This window comes from Hyperolius riggenbachi, chromosome 1 (assembly GCF_040937935.1).
Source record: "Hyperolius riggenbachi isolate aHypRig1 chromosome 1, aHypRig1.pri, whole genome shotgun sequence".
NCBI lineage: Eukaryota > Metazoa > Chordata > Amphibia > Anura > Hyperoliidae > Hyperolius > Hyperolius riggenbachi.
Genome location: NC_090646.1, coordinates 488,681,468 through 488,705,794, shown reverse-complemented (window position 1 = coordinate 488,705,794; position 24,327 = coordinate 488,681,468). Strand labels below are relative to the sequence as shown.

The 24,327-nt window shown below is 45.4% G+C and overlaps 1 protein-coding gene across 1 annotated transcript in view; it reads left to right on the top strand.

Annotated features, from left to right (window-relative positions):
- The first annotated feature begins 3,107 nt into the window (after positions 1–3,107).
- LOC137522480 (glutathione S-transferase theta-3-like) overlaps positions 3,108–24,327 on the top strand; it is a 37,762-nt gene continuing 16,542 nt past the window's right edge. Inside the window, exons 1-4 of the mRNA XM_068242548.1 lie at positions 3,108–3,298; positions 15,963–16,050; positions 20,734–20,884; positions 23,228–23,404. Coding sequence (XP_068098649.1) covers positions 3,184–3,298; positions 15,963–16,050; positions 20,734–20,884; positions 23,228–23,404 — 531 coding nt within the window. The 5' untranslated portion in view covers positions 3,108–3,183. The remainder of the gene's footprint in view (positions 3,299–15,962; positions 16,051–20,733; positions 20,885–23,227; positions 23,405–24,327) is intronic.

The window sequence follows — 24,327 nt, the reverse complement described above, 5'->3', positions numbered from 1 at the left end:
TACCCAGAAAAAAAGAGCACCTACCTAGCAAAAAGGGAGTATTTGAGAGGTATTGGGGTTGGTGGGAAGTGGGGTCTCAGAGGCAATCAAACAATCACGGGACAATCAAATACAATTACAGCACAATCGACTCCAATCACAGCACAATCAAATCTGATGCACTCGGAAGGTGATGGGGGGAGGGTGGGATTTTGTGTGGCGGGAAGTGGGGTCTCAGGCAATCAAACAATCACGGGGCAATCGAAGCCGATCACGGGACAATCAAATACAATTACAGCACAATCGAATCCAATCACAGCCCAATCAAATCTGATGCACTCGGAAGGTGATGGGGGGAGGGTGGGATTGGGTGTGGCGGGAAGTGGGGTCTCAGGCAATCAAACAATCACGGGGCAATCGAAGTCGATCACGGGACAATCAAATACAATTACAGCACAATCGACTCCAATCACAGCACAAGCAAATCTGATGCACTCGGAAGGTGGTGGTTGGAGGTGGTGGGGGGGGGGGGGGAGGGTGGGGTTGGGTGTGGTGGGGGGAGGGTGGGGTTGGGTGTGGTGGGAAGTGGGGTCTCAGGCAATCAAACAATCACGGGACAATCGAAGCAGATCACGGGACAATCAAATACAATTACAGCACAATCGACTCCAATCACAGCACAATCAAATCTGATGCACTCGGAAGGTGATGGGGGGAGGGTGGGATTGGGTGTGGCGGGAAGTGGGGTCTCAGGCAATCAAACAATCACGGGGCAATCGAAGCCGATCACGGGACAATCAAATACAATTACAGCACAATCGAATCCAATCACAGCCCAATCAAATCTGATGCACTCGGAAGGTGATGGGGGGAGGGTGGGATTGGGTGTGGCGGGAAGTGGGGTCTCAGGCAATCAAACAATCACGGGGCAATCGAAGTCGATCACGGGACAATCAAATACAATTACAGCACAATCGACTCCAATCACAGCACAAGCAAATCTGATGCACTCGGAAGGTGGTGGTTGGAGGTGGTGGTTGGAGGTGGTAGGGGGGAGGGTGGGGTTGGGTGTGGTGGGGGGTAGGGTGGGGTTGGGTGTGGTGGGAAGTGGGGTTTCAGGCAATCAAACAATCACGGGACAATCGAAGCAGATCACGGGACAATCAAATACAATCGCAGCACAATCAAATACAAGCGCAGCACAATCGAATACAAGCGCAGCACAGTCAAATACAATGCACTTGGACGGTGATTAGGGGGGGGGGGGGTCTGAGGGCAATTTGAGGGGGTGGGGGGTTGATCAGGAGCCTGCACGGGGCAGACTGAGTCCTGATCTGATGAGAGGCAGACACGGGGGTTACTGATCAAAGATCAGTTAGTGATTGCTGGGGAGGACAGATGTAAACAAAGAGCAGGGGATGTAATCACAAGGGGGGTATGAGGACAATCGAGGGCCTGGGCAGGTGATCGGTTACCCCCGCGGGGCAGTTAGGGTCTGCTCTGATGGGTGGGGGTGCCGAGGGGTGATGGACAGGTGATAGACAGGTGATCAGAGGGGGATCAGAGGGGGATCAGAGGGTAAGGTAGCTGTATACAGATGTATACAGTATACAGGGGGGTAGTCTGGGATGGGGTCTGGGGGTGATCTAAAGGTAGGGGGGGGGGATCAGGGGTGACTAGGAGGCAGTTAGGGACCTAAACTAAGGGGCAGCGTCGCTAGTTAGTGGCAGGTGGGGGGGGTGGGGGTTTTGTAGGGGTGCAAGGGTGCTGGGCAGGGGTCTGCTGGGGTGATCAGGGGGGGTATGAGGCCTGGGGTGAGTGATCAGGGACGCTGAGGGCAAAAAAAGCACTGTGTATTGAATACTCACAAGTGGTTCCTCCTCGCTGGTGGTCTCTGCAACAATGAGACCACGAGGCGAGGAGGAAACACGTATAAGGCACTTTGTTTACCTAACAAAGTGCCTTATACTTTCTTATTGGCTGATCATGCGGATTCCTCCGCTCGCCGGCGCTGCTAAGTGGCCGGCGAGCAGAGGCAAAGTGCCGGGCTTCCGACTCCCGGCGGAGGATCGCGTCACGGATGACGCGATCGCTCCGCCCATGCCCATACAAGGACCGCCGCATTTTGTCAATACGGCGGTCCTTGCGGCGTCAGCTTCCCGGCCGCCATTTGTCTATACGGCGGTCGGGAAGCAGTTAAAGAGACTCTGAAGCGAGAATAATTCTCGCTTCAGAGCTCATGGTTAGCAGGGGCACGTGTGCCCCTGCTAAACCGCCGCTATAGCGCCGCTAAACGGGGGTCCCTTCACCCCCAAACCCCCCACTGCGACACTTGGTCGCAGACTTGGTCGCTCCTGGAGGCAGGGCTAACGGCTGCAGTCCTGCCTCCAGTCGCGTCTATCAGCGGCGCATCGCCGCCTCTCCCCCGCCCCTCTCGGTGAAGGAAGACTGAGAGGGGCGGGGGAGAGGCGGAGATACACGCTGACAGACGCGCGTGGGGCAGGGCTGCGGCAGTTAGCCCTGCCCCAACCAGGAAGAGATCCCCGGTTGCTCGGAGGGGATTTGTGAGGTGAGGGACCCCCGTTAAGCCGTGGGATAGCGGCGGTTTAGCAGGGGCACACGTGCCCCTGCTATCTATGAACTCTGAAGCAAGATTTATTCTTGCTTCAGACTCTCTTTAAAGCTCCAACTATTGTTGATTTATAAAGCACCAACATATTCTGTGGTGCTGTACAAAGTAAGAAAGAAACATGGGGTACAAAACAATACAGACAATGATATACACCAATATACAAAATACAGAATTGGTAATTACAGTGACAAAAGTAACATGATGAATAAAATGTATAACAAATTGCAAGACACAAGATGAATAACACATTCCAAGACACAAAAGGGAGAGAGAGCCCTATGCTAAGGTCTGGTGTCATCTGCAGGGCTGGACATAACGTTAAAAAATGAAATGGTGATCTCTGCACTACACTAAGTTAATGAGTAAAATCCAAGCCCCAATTATACACCCAAGATTAGTTAACATAAGGCAGCATGTCCAGTTTCTCAAACTACAGATCTGGATGAGAAGTAAAGGGGCGGGTTGCTAGTGGTGAAGGGGGCTGGTCTCTACAGAAAGCAAGGGGCTCTGCGCCTCCATGTTCACTGCACAGGCTAGCTGTAATTAGTAGCAGAACTCTACAGACATTCACCATGCCTGATCTCACGCTCTATGTGGATTTGTTATCCCAGCCAGCCCGCTCTGTGTACATTTTCGCTAAGGCTAACAATATTCCCTTCAACCACCACGAGATGTGGCTATTTAAAGGTGAGTCAGAAAGAATTCATGTGAGCTCTGCTTTGTGTAAATACAGATCTGACCCACCAGCTGTGTTGTTACGTAAGGAGACTGTGGTATAGCGATATTCTCCATTCATAAGGGTATGATGTCTCTGGTACGTGCACAATCATAACAGACCCCCCCCCCGGTTATACTCTTATGTAAGAAACTAAGTTGTAGCAATATCCCCCCTTCTAGTGAAAAACTGAATCCTAATCCTATATGTAGCTTCTCTGTATAGGACATTATATTCCTTACTGCATTATATTTCATTTCCATTACATAGCCAAAACTATGTGGTCATTGATACAGCTGGCATCCATAACTAATACAGGTCCCCTTACGTTAAACACACCAGGCAAGACTCTAGAGTTTCCCTCTGGATCATACATGTCAAACTCCAGCTCACAGGCTAAATCTGGCCCGCAGAGCCATTACATTTGGCCCTCAAGTTGTTTCCCCACTTTGCATTATGTTGGCCCACTTTAGACCACCAGGGAAGCTATAATGGAGGTGATGCCCTAGAACACCAGGTAAGCCATATGGCGGAGGTAGGGGTAAAGCACTGAACACTAGGGAACTGTATAGGGGAGGCAGAAGCTCTAGACACCAGGGAACTGTATAGGGCAGGCAGAAGCACTAGACACCAGGGCAATATATAAAAGTTGAAGGGGGGCCATAAGACACCTGGGAACTTGATATGGGAGGAAGGTGGCCAGTAGACATTGAAGTTGGCCCGCGACTAGGTCCCAGTGTACAATTTTGTTCCACTTTGTCTTTGAGTTTGACACCCCTGCTCTAGATGAAGATCCAGAAAGCAGAAACCATTCTTCAAGTAGAGAGGTCACCCCGATTCCATTAAGCAATAAATACAGGATGTGCATGAACTTTAAAGGGCTTCTATGAGCATGGATTTCCCCAGACACACATCCGACACACACATTTAGCTGGCTTTCTCCAGCTAGGATAGGAGCAATTTAAAAAAAATGTATGTCTGTCATAACTTCAGAAGGGTAAGGTTTCTGAATACATGGTTAGACCAGGTGAATTCTGAAGTTCCAATATCAAACAGTCCAAACAGCAGGCCTGCAGAGGCTTCATAAAGATGTGGAGTTTAATTATTAATTATTATTATTATTAATTCACATAGTTAAAGGTTTTAATAATGTCAGTAACTGTCAATTGGGAGCTCACAATCTAATTCATATTATAGTCCTACAATAAGGCCAAATTTTGGGGGGAACCATTTAACTTATTCTCGTTTTTTTTGTTTAGTTTTTTTTTGAGGTGTGGTAGGAATCCCAGGCAGACATGATTTTGAACCAGGCACCATACTGCTGCAAGGCAAGAATGCTATCCATTATGCCACCTTGCCATGTTTAGTATCGGTGTAAATACTGTAGAAGAACTCAACCTATGTGGATGTCAATATCAGATTTAGCTGGAGAAATATGATACAAATGTAATCTTGGGCTGGTGCACACCATGAGCACTTCTGAGCACTTTTAAAAATGCTAGCGCTTTGAAAAGCGCTTGGCTAATGTGTTTGAATGGAATCGATCACACTAGAGCGATGTAATTTTCTCCCAAATGGAAACGCGGGTCCTGCAGCATCTCTGCGCTTTTTTTGAGGCGGCTCAGCCTCAATAAGTATAGGAAAGTGGAAAATCGTTCAGAAAAGCGATAGAACAGAGCGATTTTCCAAGTGTTTTTGTTACAGAAGCTGTTCAGTTCCAGCTCTACTGTAACAAAAACTCTACACCAAAACGCTCCAAAAATCGCTGGGCACGATTAGAAAATCGCTAGGCGCATGCCTAGAATCGCTGTGAAAAATCACTTCAAAAAGCGCTGAGCTTTTGCAATTACGCTAGCGCTTTTTGATGTGCACTGGTTCTGAGAGTTAAGAAATGGCATAAAGAAGAGGCCCATTCTTTTCTAGTTTCACCCCTAACGATTTGAACATTTTATAAAGCTGTGTAAGTTGTGTAAATGTTGCTGTACGTGTCAATTGTGCTGTCAAGTGTTGCGGCAGAGTTCCCCAACTGGAGTCTTACAACAACAGACTAGTTGCAGCAGCTACCATTGTAAGCCTAAGGATTGGATTAGACCAACAGAAACCTAAGTATTCTTTTCTGTGTTTTTTTCTGGGCCATATGATTGATTTGTTAGCATTTGTTTGATGTTCCTGTAGTCTCCATTGCACCATTTTTCCTTTTCTTTTAAAAAAAATAATTGCATAGCGTCAATGCTCTTCTCAAGTTCTCAGCCAGGTTCATAGACTGAAGTCCTGAAAACTGAAAATCTATGTGCAGGGTGGATCTGAGGCAGCTTTGTCACAGGAGTTTTTTTTTCATGGTTATGAATTAACAGATTTAACCCCCTTGGCGGTATGAAAAATACCGCCAGGAGGCAGCGCAGCAGTTTTTTTTAATTTTTTTTTTTTAAATCATGTAGCGAGCCCAGGGCTCGCTACATGATAGCCGCTGCTCAGCGGCATCCCCCCGCCCGCTTCGATCGCCTTCGGCGATCTCCGATCAGGAAATCCCGTTCAAAGAACGGGATTTCCTGGAGGGCTTCCTCCGTCGCCATGGCGACAGGGCGGGATGACATCACCGACGTCAGCGGCGTCGAGACGTCATTGGGACTCCGGATGCAACCCTCGGCGCTGCCTGGCACTGATTGGCCAGGCAGCGCACGGGGTCTGGGGGGGGGGCCGCGCGCCGCACCGGATAGCGGCGATCGGGCGCGCGGCGGCGATCGGAGTGCTGGCGCAGCTAGTAAAGTGCTAGCTGCGTCCAGCAAAAAAAAAAAATTATTTAAATCGGCCCAGCAGGGCCTGAGCGGCACCCTCCGGCGGCTTACCCCGTGTCACACACGGGGTTACCACTAAGGAGGTTAACAGCTATATATGAATTTAACAGCTAAAGTCATGCAATCTTCTCAAAATATTTACTTCCAGTTGAAAGTTATGTTGAAAGGTCCACTGACTTGTGTCTGGCATGGGATGCCACAATTTAATTTAACCAACCCATCTGATTTCTGCCTTCCTAGATCTGACATCAGTTATGTTACTGTGAAAATGTCTAGAAAGCACAATAACTCAACCAGAAAGCACCAGGACCTACACACACAGAACCGTAGCACGTGCTGAAGCATGTAGAACATACTGAGGAATCCTGTGTTCTGAACTGCAGCACTCACCACCAAGTTCTAAACAGCTGGGTGCAGCCTCCCTCAGCCACAACAATTGTTCGCTGTGAGCTTCATGTGCTGAAGCACTGCGGCTGTGCAGCTGCATACCCTGTAGTAAATCCTTGCATTCCTGCTCCAGAATATAGAGCAGGGGTGTAAACTCAAATACAAAGTGGCCCGAAATTGAGCTCTGGGACTAAGTCACGGGCTAACCTCAATGTCTAGTGGCCACCTTTCTCCCTTATAAAGATCCCTGGTGCCTAATAGCCCCCCTCCATCCCCTATACAGTTCCCTAATGTTTAGTGGTCCTCCCTCCCTCATCTATACAATTCCCTCATGTTTGGTGGTCCTCCCTCCCCATACAGTTCCCTGGTGTTTAGTGGCTCCCATCCCTCTCCTATACAGTTCCCTGGTATCTATTGCTGTCCCCCTCCCTATATGGCTTTCCTGTTGATCTAGAGCTTACCCTCCATTATGACTTCCCTGGTGGTCTAGAGTGGGTCAAACATAATGCAAAGTGGGGAAACCACCTGAGGGCCAAATCTGATGGCTCAGAGGGCCAGATTTGGCCCACAGGCCAGAGTTTGACATGTATGATCTAGAGGATTACCTTCCCATAGGCAGCTGTTATAGCAGCAAAGTAAAGCTATGCAGATCCCTATCTATTTAAACTAGGATGATAGCATTTGCTGGTTAAAAAGTGAATTGGGTTGACAATTACTGTTTTTTACTTCAACAATGTTTTTTTTTTTGGGGGGGGGGGGGGGAATTTGGTTAATCACTTAAGCTAAATGGACATACCTCCTACACCCAAAAAGGTGGTCACTCACGGCGCCTGGACGATTTGCACAATCCAAAATCTTACAGTATGCTTTTCAATGGCAACGAGCGAGTTCATTTTCCGTCCGCCATATGCGTGAAACTGATTTCCTGGTGCATGTAATTGCAAGGTGTGTAACAATTCCATAAACTGCTAGCAGGTGTCAGCAGTCTATGGTAGAGGACGCACGCTTGACAATGCAAAGAAAGCAAAAAATTGTCCACAGGAAAGACAATTTTGTCAGGTTATTTGTACGGAATGTTTTTTACTTAGAGTTCTATGTACAGAGAGAGGTACTATTTGCTTGGCAGTTGGAAAAAGCTGTTATTTCCCATAATGCAACAAGGTTCACAGACAGAAAACTGTCAGGACCATGGTCATGACATCACACTGTGGGAGGGATTTCACCACAATATCAGCAATACAGACCCCCTTGATGATCTATCTGAGAAACAGTAAAGATTTCTTGTGGTAAAAGGGAGTATCAGCTACTTATTGGAATGAAGTTCAATCCTTGGTTTCTCTTCAAGGCACCTGTTCTTCCAACTTGAACAGGTGAGAGAGAAAAAACTTAGACAAGGTGGCCAGTGAATCCACTCACTCTTCCCTAGCCAATTCTAGGACCATGTCCAACATAATACACAACCAACCGCACAACATGACCAACCGCACAACAAGTTGTTTACACGACAAGTACATACACATACACCAACCAACTGAACAACCAACTCACTTAAATACTAAAGGCTCATACACACATCCAACATGCACACAACCACATGACCAACATGACAAACCACATGACCAACATGACAAACCACACAACCTGACGTATCACATGACCTGTACGTACACACATCTAGACAGCTAAACAACCAACTGAACATACGGCGCACGCAAGAGGACTTACGGACTACACGTTCAAAACAAGTACAAGTCTTTCAAACAATTTGTACACAGGCACCAACTACGCACCAACTACATGATATCAGACCAACAGTTGGATTGGGCAAATGGCCTGTTATCAGTTGCTCATCAAGTTGTTTGCATGCATACACATGCGTGATTATCGTCCAACAGACTAAAGTCAGATGATAATCAAGCTGCATGTTGGTCTCTGTGTACTTAACGTGCAAGCTAAACCACAAACTGCACAACATGTCTGCATTCAAAAACAGCAAAGTTGTTCAAAAGACTTGTACTGTACACACTATCCAACCTGCATGATAGTTGGTCAGATTGATCCTCCGGTTGGCTCTGGCAAACAACCTGTTTTATCAGAAGAAAATGTATGCGTGCTCAACATCAAGCTTAACCCTTTCAAGTCTGGCTGTGCAAATCTGGCTAAAATAGCTTACCATGAGACATGCTCACGCAGAAATGCATCTGCTTTTGCATGCCAAATAACCTGTTATCAGTTGGTCGTCTGGTTGTTTGCCAGCCGTACACACAGGGCCGGCCCTAGACTTTTTGCCGCCTGAGGCAAAATTAGAAAAAATCGCCGCCCCCCCAGCCATGGGGGGGGGGGGGGGCGCAGAGCTGGAGGGGTAGCGGGTAGAAAGGGGGTATTGGGCGTCCCCCGATCTGCGCTCCCCTCCAGCGTTAAGTACAAGCCTGCATATGATGAAGAGGCAACGGGCGGGGGAATTACTCACCTCTTCCGCGTTCCATCGCGTGCTCCACTGACGTCACTTCCTGCAACGCCGCCCACTGCATTGTAAGTGGACGGCCTTGCAGGAAGTGACGTCAGTGGAGCGCACGATGGAACGCGGAAGAGGTGAGTGATTCCCCCGCCCGTTGCCTCTTCATCATATGCAGGCTTGTACTTAACGCTGGAGGGGAGCGCAGATCGGGGGACCCAGGCGAGGGAGGGGGGGTCCGACCCCCCTCCCCGCCGCTAAGCCCAATACCCCCTTTCTGCCCGCTACCCCTCCAGCTCGGCGGGCGGCCCCCAGCGCATGGACAGGCGGGTGCCGCCCCCCCAGATCTGCCGCCTGAGGCAAATGTTTCACCCCGCCTCATGAGCGGGGCGGCCCTGCGTACACACACCCAACTATCTTCTAACAAACCACGTTTGGAAGATAGTTGGGCAGATTGTTGGGCCGTGTGTATGACACCTGCCTGCATATTGTTTACATTCATTTCCCAATCACTAGCTGTGTGTACACCATGTACAGCAGTATTGTGCATGCTCTCTCCTTTCTTTTTTTTATTTCAATAATCTTTATTACATTTTCCAAAAGCGAGTGTGATACATATGATAATATACATCAAACAAGGATATCAGAGATAACAACAGTGTGTTATGCAAATTTTTTATAAAAACTTTGAAGACCCCACTCATAATACCTGTGAGAGTAGCTAATACTCGGGTCTGAACTTCTAAATATGAACCAGATGTTTGAGCAACTTTCCCAAACACCTTTTACATCCTACCTAACGACTTATTTTATCGCTCTATACTTGTTGGCCACTACTCATTAAGCAGAAACATTCTAGCTGTTATGCAATTTCAAACAGACACTAGCTGCAATTTACCGTACATTGTTGAACACTGTAGGGTCCCAGGGACTCCCAATCATGGTACCTGGGATTACAGTTTAGTGGGAAGGCAGCACTACCTTCAGAGGGAGAAGAAGGGTAAGGAAAGGCGGGGGGGGGGGGATCCAGATATTACTTCTCACTTTGAGGATTAAGATTTGCTTAATCTGTTGAAGCATACATAACCATAGAAAATCTTTTATTAGTTAGTCAATTCTTCCCAGTTAAGCGACCATACGTCTAAATGAGTAAGTTGGTTATTACGAATTTTAAACAGCTTTTCCATCTGTAGATTAAATTTAAGCATCTTTATTAGTTGGTTGGTGTTAGGCTTGTCAGTTTCTTTCCAATTGGAAACTATTAATTGTCGAGCAATGCATAGGATGTGTGTAGAGACTAATCTCAGATTTTTTGGGATTAGGTCTAGGTCTATGGCAAGTAGAGCCATTTTGGCGGATAATTTGAAGCTAACTCCTAGAACTTTAATTAGTATGCTTTCTACCTCTTCCCAGAAGGGACGTATCATGGTACACTCCCATAATATATGAACTAATGTGCCAGTATGGGAACATTGTCTCCAACAGAGGTGTGTGACGTCAATGGTGAATTTGGACAGCTTCACTGGAGTGTAATACCATTTTGTGAGAATTTTTTGGACTGTCTCGATGTGTGAAGCACATTTTGAGTATTTTTTAATATTTAAAGTAGCTTTGGTCATTTCTGTCAAGGTTACAGAGGTATTTAAGTCATATTCCCATGTTTTTAAATATTTATTGAGAGTGGAGTTGCTAGAATTGGTAATCCAACTATACCATAGAGCTATACCTTTTTTTTTGAGGTGTGGTATTGGTTATAAATTCCCAGAGAGCTGCTGGAAGTCGAGGAATTTGTATGGGCCTTTTCTTGTGTAAGTGAGCTATCTGATAATAGGTGTATAGCTCTGAGTTGGGTAGCTTATATTTCCATTTCAGGAAGGAGAATGACTGGAGTTGTTCATGACCTATAATTTCATTCAATTTTGAAATCCCAGATGCTATCCATTTGGAAGTATTCAGGTTTGGAATTATTGTATTGAGGATTTGAATAGGTACTTGGATAGTGGACGTTTTCTCTGCGGTCAGATTTAAGTTATTGATGTATTTCCATGCTAGATTTGTAGCTGAAATAAATGGGTGGGGTTGAATCCACGGTGCGTTGCCCATAAGGTTAAGGAGAATAATGTCTTGTAGGGGAGTATTAGAGAGGTTTTTCTCAAGGCGGACCCAATGTTTGCTGGGCGCATTGTTCCATCAGAATTGGGACATGTCTAATAGGGAATCTCGGTGGTATTGTTGAGGATTTGGAAGGCCAAAGCCTCCCAACTTGCTTGATACAAATAGTGTTTGTTGAGAAAGTCTATGTTTCTTAGATCTCCAAATGTAATGAGACACTAGTGAGTTCAGGGAGTTAAAGAAGCTGTTTGGTAGAGAGATTGGGATGGTTCGGAAGTAATACAAGATTTTTGGGAACACAAACATTTTATAAACTACAAGTCTTCCAGACAATGATATTTCGTGGGGTAGCAATCTTGATAAGTCCTATTTAATATTTTGTAATAATGGAGGGAAGTTGGCAGAGTATAGTCTTTTTGTCGTCTGCGGTATGGTTATTCCTAGGTATGTGATACCGGATTTGGCCCATGGGAACGGGTAAACTTTAGAGATGTTGTGCTTGATTGAGTCTGGTAGGTTTATACCCATCAGAGTTGATTTGTGATCGTTCACCTTGTATGGTGAGGCTTTAGAAAATTCTAAGATAGCTTTACAAACTTCTGGTAAGGATTCAGAAGGATTACCCATAGTGATTAGAACGTCATCTGCAAACAGATTAATTTTTAACTCATATTTGCCACACTGATGAGGGGATTCATGCGAATATACTCTGCCAACGTTTCCATAATTAAAACAAATATCAGAGGTGACAGAGGACACCCTTGGCGGGTTCCATTGGATATAACGAATGTTTTAGAGATGAACCCGGAGACGTTTACACATGCAGTGGGTGATTTATATAAAGCTAATATTGCCTGTTGGAAAGACCCATCTATACCAAATTTATTTAGGACCGCCTCCAAAAATCCCCAGTGTACCCTATCGAAGGCCTTCTCTGCATCCAAAGCCAGGAGCAGAGAAGGCCTTCGAGAGGCCTCTGCTTTGTAAATTAGAGTAAGAACCCTCCTTGTCCCGTCCGCAGCCTGTCTGCCTTTGGTAAAGCCCACCTGGTCCAGTGCAATCACCTCGGGCAGCAAATCGAATAGTCTATTGGCTAGGATTTTGGAGTAGAATTTTAGATCTCAATTGAGCAAGGAGATTGGGCGGTAGTTGGAGGCATTTGTGGGATCCCTACCTGTCTTAGGGATCACAGTTATCACTGCTTTAGTAAATTCTTGAGGAATGGTGCCGGAGTGAATAAAGTTATTGAAAACTTTCGTAAGATTCAGGGGTAACAAAGTGACAAAGGTTTTAAAATATTCATTGCTAAACCCGTCGGGTCCAGGGGCTTTATTATTTTTGGAGTTATTAATTGTTTTAAGCACTTCTGATACCGTAATGGGAGTGCTTTAGACGCTTGCTTGGGCTTTGGAAATCTGAGGGAGGTTTAATTTTGTGAGGAAATCGGAAATCAGGGAGGGTTTGGGTTGGAAGGTGTTAGGGTGGTCCTTTAAATTGTATAATTTCCCGTAAAAATCACTAAAAGCATCTGCTATTTGTTGTGGGTTAGTTAATAATTTGTTCGTGAAGGGATGATTTCGTTTTAGAATTTTAGATTTCGCTTGCTTATTTTTGATAATCTTAGCTAATAAGGGACTTGCTTTGTTATTTTGGTGGTAATGGGTATATTTGAGTTTGGAAATTCTAAAGTCATATTCCGAGGTTAGTGCTAATCTAAGTTCTTGCCTGAGGTCAAATAATATCTTTGGATTCATTGTTGGGGACGTTTTTTGGAGTGTTTCAGCTAGTCTAATTTTTGAAAGGATTCTGTCACTTTCCTTGGTCTTAGCTTTTTTTGTTTGTGCTCCCAATTTAATTAGTTCCCCTCTAAGCACTGCCTTGTGAGCTGCCCATATTACAGTCTCTTCAATCTCCTTTGATGAGTTTAACTCAAAATATTCAGAGATTTTCTTTGCGATAAGTTTTTGGTTCATCTCAGATAATAATAATGAGTTATTAAGTCGTCACATTGATCTGCTGATACCAGGTGGGCTCCCCAACTGCAGGCTGATTGGTGCATGGTCCGACCAAGTGATAGAGTGAATTTTAGCGTCCTGTCTTTTGTAAAGTGTGTCTGTCTACCAAAAAGAAATCAATTCTGGTGTACATGCGGTGTACTGGGGAGAAAAAAGTGAAATATTTTTCTGCTCCATGAAGTGATCTCCAGGGGTCGTACAGATCTAACTTAGCTAATAAAACTGAGAGCTTCTTAGCTGGTTTTGTGTGGGGATTGGAGGAGTCTAATTTACAATCAAAAATGGAATTAAAGTCCCCCCTATAACTAGGCATGTGGATGGAGGTCTCTTAATTTTTGATAGTAAATTCCGTAGAAACTTAGTCTGTCCATTATTTGGGGCATAAAGGTTCAGCAAAATATAATCAATATTGTCCACAGTGCATTCCACCAGGATATATCAGGAATGAGGGTCTTTTTCTATGGATCTTATATTCACATCCAAGTCTTTGTGAAAGGCAATTAAGACCCCTCTCTTTTTCTTTTCAAAATTATTTGCTATGATGAATGGGTAGCAGGGGTGGGAAAATTTAGGGACTTTGCCCTCTTTAAAGTGAGTTTCTTGGACGAATAAGACATCAGTGTGCAAGTTCATAGCTTCCTTCCAGAGTGCATGTCTCTTAACTGGGTTGTTGAGACCCTTAACATTGATTGAAGTAAACTTAATCATTGTAAGTCCAAGGGAATAGCGTACAATAATAGCTGAGAGACTGTGTAATTTTAGAAGCCTGATGGATCCTAAGATGAGGGAGTAGGGAGAGGAAAACGAGGGCATAGTAGCAGGTAGCTTGGAAGCTTCAGTGCGGAGACTGCTTGCAGAAACACTTGTTTATGAACAAAACTGTAGATAACAACCAACATCAAGAGAGACAACAAACAGGTATTGCTCATACCATCTTCTAACGGGGGGAAGTGGTGGTGGGTCGAGAGCTAGGGTGGCTGGTGGGTCGACCTCCTAACAGCTTTTCAGGTAACTGGCTGTCAGTCTGGCTGTATCTTGGAGGAGCGCGGTTGGCAATGTGGCTTCGCAGAAATGAGAGTGGCTTGGATTCCCCAGGAGGTTAACAGTTTTACTCCTTCTTCTGGAGTGGAGATGGCTGACACATTCCCTTCCTTTGTGATTAACAATTTGGTGGGAAATCCCCACTTCTACGGGATGTTTTTGTCCCGCAAGGCTTTAGTAATAGGCCATAATGATCTTCTCTTTGCCAGTGTGGCTTGTGAGAGGTCGGAGTATAAGGTGATGTCCTTATAAGGATCAGGTAGTGTGCCGTGTTGCCTTAATTATTGCATCAGTTCTTCTTTAATATGATAAAATTGCAAATTGCAAATGACATCTCTCGGTGTGGAGTCGGGCAGGTGACTGGGACGGGGTAGTCTGTGTGCTCTTTCTATGCAGAGCTCTATGTCGGTTACATGAGGTAATGCTGCGTGGACTATCTTCTTTATGAGATCTTTCAGCTGGGAGTTTGATACAGCCTCTGCTATTCCTTTCAGTTTCAGATTAGATCTCCTGTTTCTATCTTCCAGGTCTGCAGCTTTCCCCTTTAACCATAGGATGTCATTTTGGTTCTCATCTATACAGTCCACTGCTTTTTTGAACTCTGAGGTAATTAATGAGACATTAGATTCAACTGCTGCGACTCTGTCACCTAATAAACTGACTGATTGCTGTAGCTGATTAGTTATTTGTCTAATATCATTAGACATGGAAGACTTGAGAGACATTATCAGATCCTTCATATATGCCTGGGTTACTGATTGTTCCGTGGCTGGGAACCATTCTAACACTGTCTGTGAGTTCAGAACAGCAGGCTCTAAGATGGCCGCTGGGCATACCTGATCCTCCGTGTCAGCCAGCTTCTGCTTCAATTTCACTGGGCTTCTAGCCGCGGGTGAGCTGCCATCTGAGGAATCCTCCTCTTGTGCCGTGCTGGAATAGCTGGGGTGATGGTTCTCGGCTGCGGTGGAGTCTCCGGACCTCCTGCTCTCGTCGGCGCCATCTTTGTCTCTATTGCGCGCATGGATTCCGGCGAAAAGCTCCGGTAACTTCTGCAGTTTGAGATGCCACTTAGTGCCTTTTTTATTGCCCCCACTTCCATTGCTTCTTCCGACATCTTTTGGCTCGATTCAGTGCCAAAATGCGCTTTGGAGTAGCTTTCTCTGGAGGTTTAGCCCGGAGCTCTCCTTCTAAGCATCCAGCGTGCTCGCGCGGCGGACACGCACCCCCTCTCCCCTTTCTATTAAAAACATCCCTTCAAGGTTTCGCTGGAAGGCCCCATGACTTTAGGTTACACCCCATCCCAACCACCAGCTTTCTGAGCATTTTTTTTGCAGTATCTGCAATCTAAATCTCATAGCACTAATCAGCTTTAATCTAAAGGAGCGTATACACACCTGATTCCTGCAAACGACGGGTTGTCAGACCTGCCGGCAGGGCGGCCATTCTGCCGACTATTTGCAAGTGTGTACAGTCTGTCGTCAGGCTGATAAGGCTGGTTTTGACCGATCCGCCTGGCGGATCGGTCAAAACCAGCCTTATCAGCCTGCAATTGCGCTTTTCAGTGTGAACTGGGCCTAAGACATTGCAGTGCAGAGGGAGAAGCAGGGAAGCAGGTAGGGCATGGCTAAATATGGTTTACAGGCTTTTAGTAACTACTGTAGTAAATTGGTCATTTCTGCAGGGGCAAAATCACTAGGGGATTTTAACTGGCCCTCACTGCCCTCATCAATGCCAAGAGTGCTGACCCTGCTAGATATCTGGTGCCACACAGGTGTACTCAGCATTTTATCTCTGCCTTCTATAAACCATCTTTATGCACTTTTTGTTGCAGGAGACCAGCTAAGTGAAGACTATGCCAAAGTGAATCCGATTCGCAAGATACCAGCTCTAAAAGATGGAAACTTCATGCTGGCTGAAAGGTAAAAAAACACATTCAAGGAATATGGAGGCTGCCAGCCCACGGCCGCCCATGAGGCGGGATGAGGCAGGTTCCTCAGGCAGCATGGGGGGGAGGGGGCGCGGAGCTGGAGGGGGTAGCAGTCAGGAAGGAGGGCAGTGGGCACATCGGTGGGGAGGGGTGTCGGACCCCCCCTCCCTCACGTGGGTCCCCTCGTCCACTCTCCAGCTATGAGCGCAGCATGTCAGGCAGCAGGCAGGGAAGTAATTACCCGCCTCTTCCTTACGCGTTCCAAGTACAGTGGGCGTCATTGCAGGAAGTGACGAGCGGTGGTACGCATCACTGGAACATGGAAGGAAGAGGTGAGTAATTACTTCCCCTCCTGCTGCCTGACACACACTGCACATCGCTATCTATACTGGGGGGTCGATCTATATCTAGGGGACACATTTTGCTACCTACACATATGTAGGGTAGTGTTTGCAGCATCTCACTTGCGGGGTAACATTTGCTATACATAGGGTAAAGTTTACTGCATTCTCAAATATGGTGCATTCTCAAATTTCATATGTGGGGTAATGCTCACTGCATTTTTATATGTGGCTGTGTTATATGTGTTTGCTGCAATTCTCATGTAATGTTTGTGTCATGTTTGCTGTATTTCATATGGAGCATAATGTTTGTTGTAGTGTTGTGTTATTATTATTATTATTTTTGATTTATATAGCGCCAGCATCTTCCGTGGTGCTGTACAATAGCATATAAGGTATAACAGTACAGAGTATACGATACAACACATGATACAAGACAAGAGGATATAACAGCTGATACAGTGAACACATTAACTACATGTTTTTACAAAAGGTGGGAGGTATGTACACCCATTACACAGCATTGTGAGACAAAAGGGAAAGGGAGCCCTGGCCAAAAGGCCTTACAGTCTAAACATTTAAGGTATAGCACAGTAGATAAAAGGAAGCTGTGTGTGGAGTGGTATAAATGGTGGTTAGTGGGCAGTGTCCTAGGTAGGAGAGTATGCTTGCCTGAAGAGGTGAGTTTTCAGATTGCGCCTAAAAATAGTAAGTGTGGGTGAGTGGCGGATGTGTTGAGGGAGAGTGTTCCAGAGGAGGGGAGAGGATCGAGAGAAGTCTTGCAAGCGGGAGTGGGAAGAGGTGATCAGGGAGGAATACAGAAGGGTATCGTTAGCAGAGCGGAGACTGCGTGTAGGATGGTATCTGGAGATAAGTTGATTTAGATAGGAAGGAGCTATGTTTGGGAGAGCTTTGTAGGCGAGAGTAAGAATTTTAAATTGTATCCTTTGTGTGACTGGCAGCCAGTGAAGGGACTGGCAGAGGGGAATTGGGCTGGAGAAGCGGGAGGAGAGGTGGATGAGTTGTGCAACACATGATAGATTGTAGCGGGGCTAAACGGTTGCTAGGGAGGCCGCAGAGCAGATAGTTGCAATAGTCTAGTCGGGAAATAATCAGGGTGTGCACCAGAAGTTTGGTAGTGTCCTGTGTTAGAAAAGGGCGGATGCGGGAGATGTTTTTTAGGTGGAGGCAACAAGAGGAGGATAGTTTGGCAATGTGTGGTTTGAATGTGAGACTTGAGTCTAAAATAACACCTAGACAGCGAGCCTGGGGGACAGGTGTTATGGAGGTGCCATCAACAGAAATAGTGATTTCTGGCAGGGGCATTGAGTTGTGAGGTGGGAAGACTACTATTTCAGTCTTGTCCATATTTAGTTTCAGGAAACGGGAGGACATGAAAGAGGTGATTGCATTGAGACAGTCCGGGACACAAGCTGTTAAGGTGTCCAAGTCAGGTGCTGAAATGTAGATCTGGGTATCATCAGCGTATAGGTGATATTGGAAACCAAAGGAGCTAATGAGTTGACCAAGACCATATGTGTAGATAGAGAAAAGGAGTGGTCCGAGGACTGAGCTTTGGGGAAGGTGGGGGTTGGAGGAGGGAGTTGAATGTAGCAAAGAGTAGTTTAGGGTTGTGGCACTGTGAAGAGATTAGTGAGGAGAAGCATGAATGTTTGGCTGCAGTAAGGGCCTGTCTGAGTGTGTGCAAAGCCTCTTTGTAACTGTGAGAATGCTCAGGCAAGTTATTTTTTCGCCAGCGCCGTTCAGCTATTCGGGAGGGGCGTTTCAGTAGTTTGATCTCCTCGTTAAGCCAGGGCTGTCAAAGGGCCCGGCATCATTAGACCGTGGAGGAGGGAGCCACGGAGTCAATAACTGAAGTTAAGGTGATGTTATAATGATCTGCTGCTAGTTCGGGATCAGTAAAAGAGGATAGAGTAAGTAGAGGATGCAGAGAGGCTGATAGTGATTGGGGGTTGAGATTGCGAATGTTGCGGAACTTGTGTACAGAAGTGTGATGTGGGGATGTGTAGGGACCGGATGGAAGGATGTAAAATTTGAGTAAGTTATGATTAGATAGGGGGAGGGAAGAGTTGATGAGGTTGGATAGGGAACAGCAGCTAGTGAAGATTAGAGAGTGTGGCCGTCAGTATGGGTTGTGGTGGTGGGCCAAAGTGTGAAGTCAAGGGAGGTGGTAAGTGACAGAAATTTGGAGGTGCAGGATGATTTAGTGTCAATGGGGATATTGAAGTTCCCTATGATGATTGAGGGAATGTTAGTGGACAGGAAGAGAGGAAGCCATGCTGAGATGTGGTCAAGGAAAAGACTGGGGGGCGATAAATTACGGCGATTTGGAGGTGAAAGGGGGAGTAGACACGGACTGAGTGGGCTTCAAAGGATGAGAAGCAGAAAGAAGGGGCAGCGGGGAGGGGGCTGAATGAACAGTTTTGAGAAAGGATGATGCCTACACCACCACCATGTTTGTTACCAGGTCTGGGTGTGTGGCTGAACTGTAGGTCTCCATATAAAAGTTTACATTAATCAGAAGAAACACAATGAACAGACAGGGCCGGTTCAAGGGGCCCTGGGGCACACTTCAGCGTTGGGCCCCCGCACGCATACTCCCTCCCCCCCCCCCCCCCGGCCCTGCTGCAAGGATATTAGCAGCCACAATTACCTTTCAGTCCTGGTGGGTGTGCAGGCGGGCAGCGGCTGCACTCGGATACACGATGTCTCCCTCCTTCTCTATGACCTGGAGCGTCATGTGTAAACACACGCCGGGTCACAGAGTGGGATGGAGATCGAGTGCAGCCACTGCCTGCCCGCTCACCTGCCGGGACTAAAAGGTAATTGTGGCTGCTAATATCCTTGTAGTAGGACCCAGGGGAGCAGGGCGAGCGGGGGGGGGGGAGGGAGAATATAGCAGGGTCGGCGCTGCTGGGGCCTCAGCAGAGGTCGGGGCCCCGGGGCAAATGCCCCCTTTGCCTCTATGGTAGCGCCGGCCCTGTGAAGTGTGAACAAAAAATCAATATATTTTGTCACTTTTTTAGGTATATTTTGCTAGTTCTGATTTGGACCTTTTTTGCCATCAGAACTGCCTTAATTCTGCCACTGTGCAGAAATTTTGTGCTGCTTGGGGCCAAAAACACTTTAGCAGCACCCCTGCCAGAGATCAAATTAACCACTTGACCACTGAGGGGTTTTTCCCCTTTAGGACTAGAGCAATTTTCACCTGTCAGCGCTCCTCCCGTTCTTTCACCAATAACTTAATCACAACTAATCACAATAACTTGATCTATATATTTTTTGTACTAATTATGCTTTCTTTGGGAGGTACATTATGCTAAGAATTATTTTATTCTAAACACATTTTAATTGGAATTATAAGAAAAAAATTGAAAAAATTATTTTTTTCGCAGTTTTCGGCCATTATAGTGTTAAAATAAAACGTTCTACTGTGGAGATAAAACCCACACATTTTATTTGCCCATTTGTCCCAGTTATTGCAACATTTAAAATATTTCCCTAGTACAATGTATGGCGCCAATATTTTATTTGGAAATAAAGGTGCATTTTTTCAGTTTTGCATCCATCACTAATTATAAGCCCGCAAATTAAAAAATAACAGTTATATACCCTCTTTACATACCTATTAAAAAAGTTCAGTCCCTAAGGCAACTATTTATGTATTTTTATTTTTATGTACATAAATTTTTAGACGTAAGTGTAGGTATTTTTTATTGAATAAAATGTTTTTTGATGTACGGTAGTTTAACTATTTGGCCACAAGATGTCCTCAGCCATTATTTCCGATTCACGTACGTAAGGACGTGAATCGGAAGTAATGCATGCACTGTAACTACAGGAAGATACAATGAATTCAGGCGTCTCATAGACGCCAGCGTTCATTGAATCGGGGACTTAGATTAATGAATGGGAACTGCGTTCCCATTTATTCTTGTCCCAGCTAACCGGCGGTAACGGTAGCTACCCGCTCCCATTGACAAATTTTCCTTTCCCTAGGACTTCAAATGAAGCTTCCCAGGACGTGATTATACTGCACCTGGTGCAGTAAGTAGTTAATTTACCCAAATCTTAAATAACTATTGCAAAAAAGACATTCATTTCAACTGAAAACATTCAGAATTGCTGCCAATAGTAAATATTTGCTTATTTTTTCTTTGTGACATATTTGTAATTTTTGTACTTTATGTGACAGAGATAACAAACAACATTTTGTAAAGTGCTTTTCTCCCATAGGACTCAAAGCACATAAGCATGGATCAAGTGTTGTCTACTTACACATTTTAACTTCATATCATTCATTCTTTCACCAGCATTGCAATGCTCCTATATATGGCCAACAAGTATAAGACGCCTGATCACTGGTACCCATCTGACCTGCAGAAACGTGCCCGGGTTGATGAATATCTTGCTTGGCAAACTCTTAATACCCGTTACCATGGCTGCAAGCTATTTTGGTTTAAGGTAAATTTGTTATCTACCATTGTGTTTGGTTCGGTTTTGTTAAATAAAAAGTTACTGATTACATCAGTGGGAATTGTCTTTGCTTGTGCTCAATCTGCTTGGTTGTAGCCTGGTAGAGTTTTTTGTAACCTTTTCCAGTGGAATGAATATCAATAACTGTTATCCAGAGGGCCTGAGGACCCTTTGTTGTCCATGACACACTTCCACAAACTAGTATAATGATGTGCAGATGACTCAATCACTCAGATACTGAACACCCACATCTCTGCTCTTTATATAAGGCAGGGCCTCCCACACTCACTGCTGATTATTACGACCCCATTGATTGTCCTCTAAAAATAAACTGATCTGCTGTGTGCTTGTTCAGGGTCTATGGCTAAACGTATTAGAGGCAGAGGATCAGCAGGACAGCCAGGCAATGGAAATAAATGTGCCAGCCTCCATATCCTTCATGTTACAGTCAGGGCATAGCAATAGGGGGGTGCAGAGGTTGCGACCGCATTGTGGCCCTGAGGGGCCCTCCCTCAACTGCAGTATTAGCTCTTTATTGGTCCTGTGCTGGTAATAATCACTTCTATAGATGCTTTGAATAGTGGTAATCATTAGCTGTTCCCCATCCCTTTCTTGCACCTCTGACACTGTATTTGCCATTGGCAGGTCTTGGTGCGCCGTATCAATTGTTATGTATAGACTGCTTGGGGGGCTCCATATAAAACTTGCATTGGGCCCACAGCTCCTTAGCTACGCCACTGGTTACAGTTGTCCTTTTAGGAAGCATAAACCCAAATCATGCAGGTAGAAGTGTGTATATATATATATATATATATATATATATATATATATATATATATATATATATATATTTATATTAAGGGCTTGATTCACTCACCGGCGCTAAGTGTTAGTGCCGGTGTGAAAAGCCACTAGGTGCCCCCTAAGTAGCTTTGCGCACACTAACAGTCACGCAAAGCTACTTTGCGCACAGCTCCGCTCAGTGCGCACGCAGCGCGCATCGTAGGTAATACTGCGCGGTGCAACGATAACGTTGCACCCGCTGCTCTGTTAAAGTCGCACCCAGTGCAACGAAAATGGCGCACCTGTTGCCCCTAAAACAGCGCATTGATGTGCCATTTCGGGGGCAGCCTGATGCGCCGATTTCGTCGCACCAGGTGCGACTTTAACAGGGCAGCGGGTGCGACATTATCGTCACACCACGCACTATTACCCGCGCACTGAGCGTACTGTACGCGTACGTATACTGTATACACAAAATAATACTAATAATAATAATACATTTGTATTAGAAGCGTTTTGTTTTTGGCCTGAGTACTATGAACCACCGTGTTGTGCAGCATCACAGGTGGGAGAGTGGGCTGTGTCAGTCTCAGAAGTGAAAGTGAAGGTCCCCTGCTCCGGTTCACTTCCAGAATCTGCGACTTTAAAGTTAGAGAACCACTGCGCCTGTGCTGCCGCATCCTAGCTGCATGGGCACAGGACGTCTGCAGGGGACCATTAGAAGCCCCAGGTAAGTTCAACTCTTTTTTCCCCTATACCCCTACAGTATTCCTTTAACATGTCATTTCTGAAAATGACTAACCTTAGCATCATATTCTGCTTTATGAGATAAAGGTCTTGCCCTTCCACCTTTATTGTTTTTCTGTTAGCACTAACTTAATCAACCCGTGTATGGCTAGCTATAGCTAGTATGAATGAACAGAAGTCTAAGGGGAACCTTTAAAGATGATATAAAAAAAGAGTTTAACTTACCTGGGGCTTCTACTGGCCCCCTGCAGACGTCCTGTGCCCCCGCCGGGACAAACCGATCCTCCAGTACCCCGCAACGAGCTAGTCTGGCCTCTGCACCTGCGCTCCCGTCGCCGTCACCATCCTGCGCATGCGCAGGTCGGCAGGAAATGCTGCAAATGAAACTGGCTCATGCAGGGTACCGGAAATTCGGTTTGTCCCGCTGCGGACACAGGACGTCAGGGGGCCGGTAGAAACCCAAGGTAAATAAAACTCTTTTGTTTAAATCAGTTAGGGTTCCCCTTTATACTTTAGACAAAGCCCTATCGTACCCTGGCACAACGGTATACTGCTTTGCGTTATTACTGTACACTACCTACTGAGTGTGCTGCATTATGTAAGTATTATCTGTACCTTATTTGTAACATGCAATTGTATATTTACAAAGTTTGTATCCCTGAAAATTATTATTATTATTTTTTTTATAAAAAGTGCCATGGATGATAATGATGCTATGTAAAAGAATGCTGTAATAATAATCCTGAGATCACTAACATACTGTATGTAATATATCAAATAAACGACATATTCTTGTTGCAGTTTATGGCACCTTTTCTGCTTGGCCGTGAGCTTGAGAGTAAGAAGCTGGAGGCAGCGCTGGCAGAGTTCAATAATACAATGACAAATGTGGAGGATCATTTTATCAGAGACAATCCTTTCATAGCTGGGGATAAGATCTCTATAGCTGACCTTGTGGCTATTGTGGAGATCATGCAGGTGAGATATGGTTTCAGAAAATGCATTTATTTTTATCCTAAATATTGTCCCTTTATAAGTCAATAATAATCGTAAAATAATAGTTACTGCATATACAGTGGAGCATGTCCATAAACAAGTTCCTTTGTTTTCAACCAGAGACAGACACTCATTAAAGCGATCCCGAACTGAAACTCAGGATCAAAATCAGATACCTTCCCTTAAGAGAGGGAAGCCTCAGGATGCTATTGAGGCTTCCCTCTCTATTCTAATGTCCCCCGTCGCTGAGCGCAGCTCCTCTCCAGATCAGGGCCAAAGCGCCAGGTAAGTATAAATAAATGCCAGTGTACCCTCTCTGGTACACTTTAAGGGCCCTGGCACACCAGAAAGAATTTTGCGGGTCATTTCCAACGCTTCCATTGACTTGCATTAAAATCGTGGTAAAATTGGTGCTATCCTAGTTTCTCAAAAATATCACAATCGCAGCTTTTTTGCCGCTTTGTGAAATGCATGGTGGGGCGTGGTAAGAGGTGGGGCGTGGTAAGAGGTGGGGCAGGGGCTAGTCTTAAAGTGTCCCTCTTTCTTATTTCAAAAAGTTGGAAGGTATGAAGGGGGAGAGCATACCTATGTGTTCATAGTATTCACAATATGTTGACCCCCACTAGGGTTGCCCACCTAACTTTTAATTTATTACATTTTTTTACAGACAAAAGGCCCCAAAAATCTGGTCACCCAAAATTTTGGACAGACAGGGGCGGAGTCGGCCTTTTTTTTTTAAAGTTTTTTTATAGCACTGACATCTTCCACAGCACTTTACTGAGTACGTAGTCATGTCACTGACTGTCTAGTCTAATGTCCTACCATATTATTATTATTATGTATTTATATAGCACTGATATCTTCTGCAGCACTTTATAGGATACATAGTCATATCACAAGTGTAA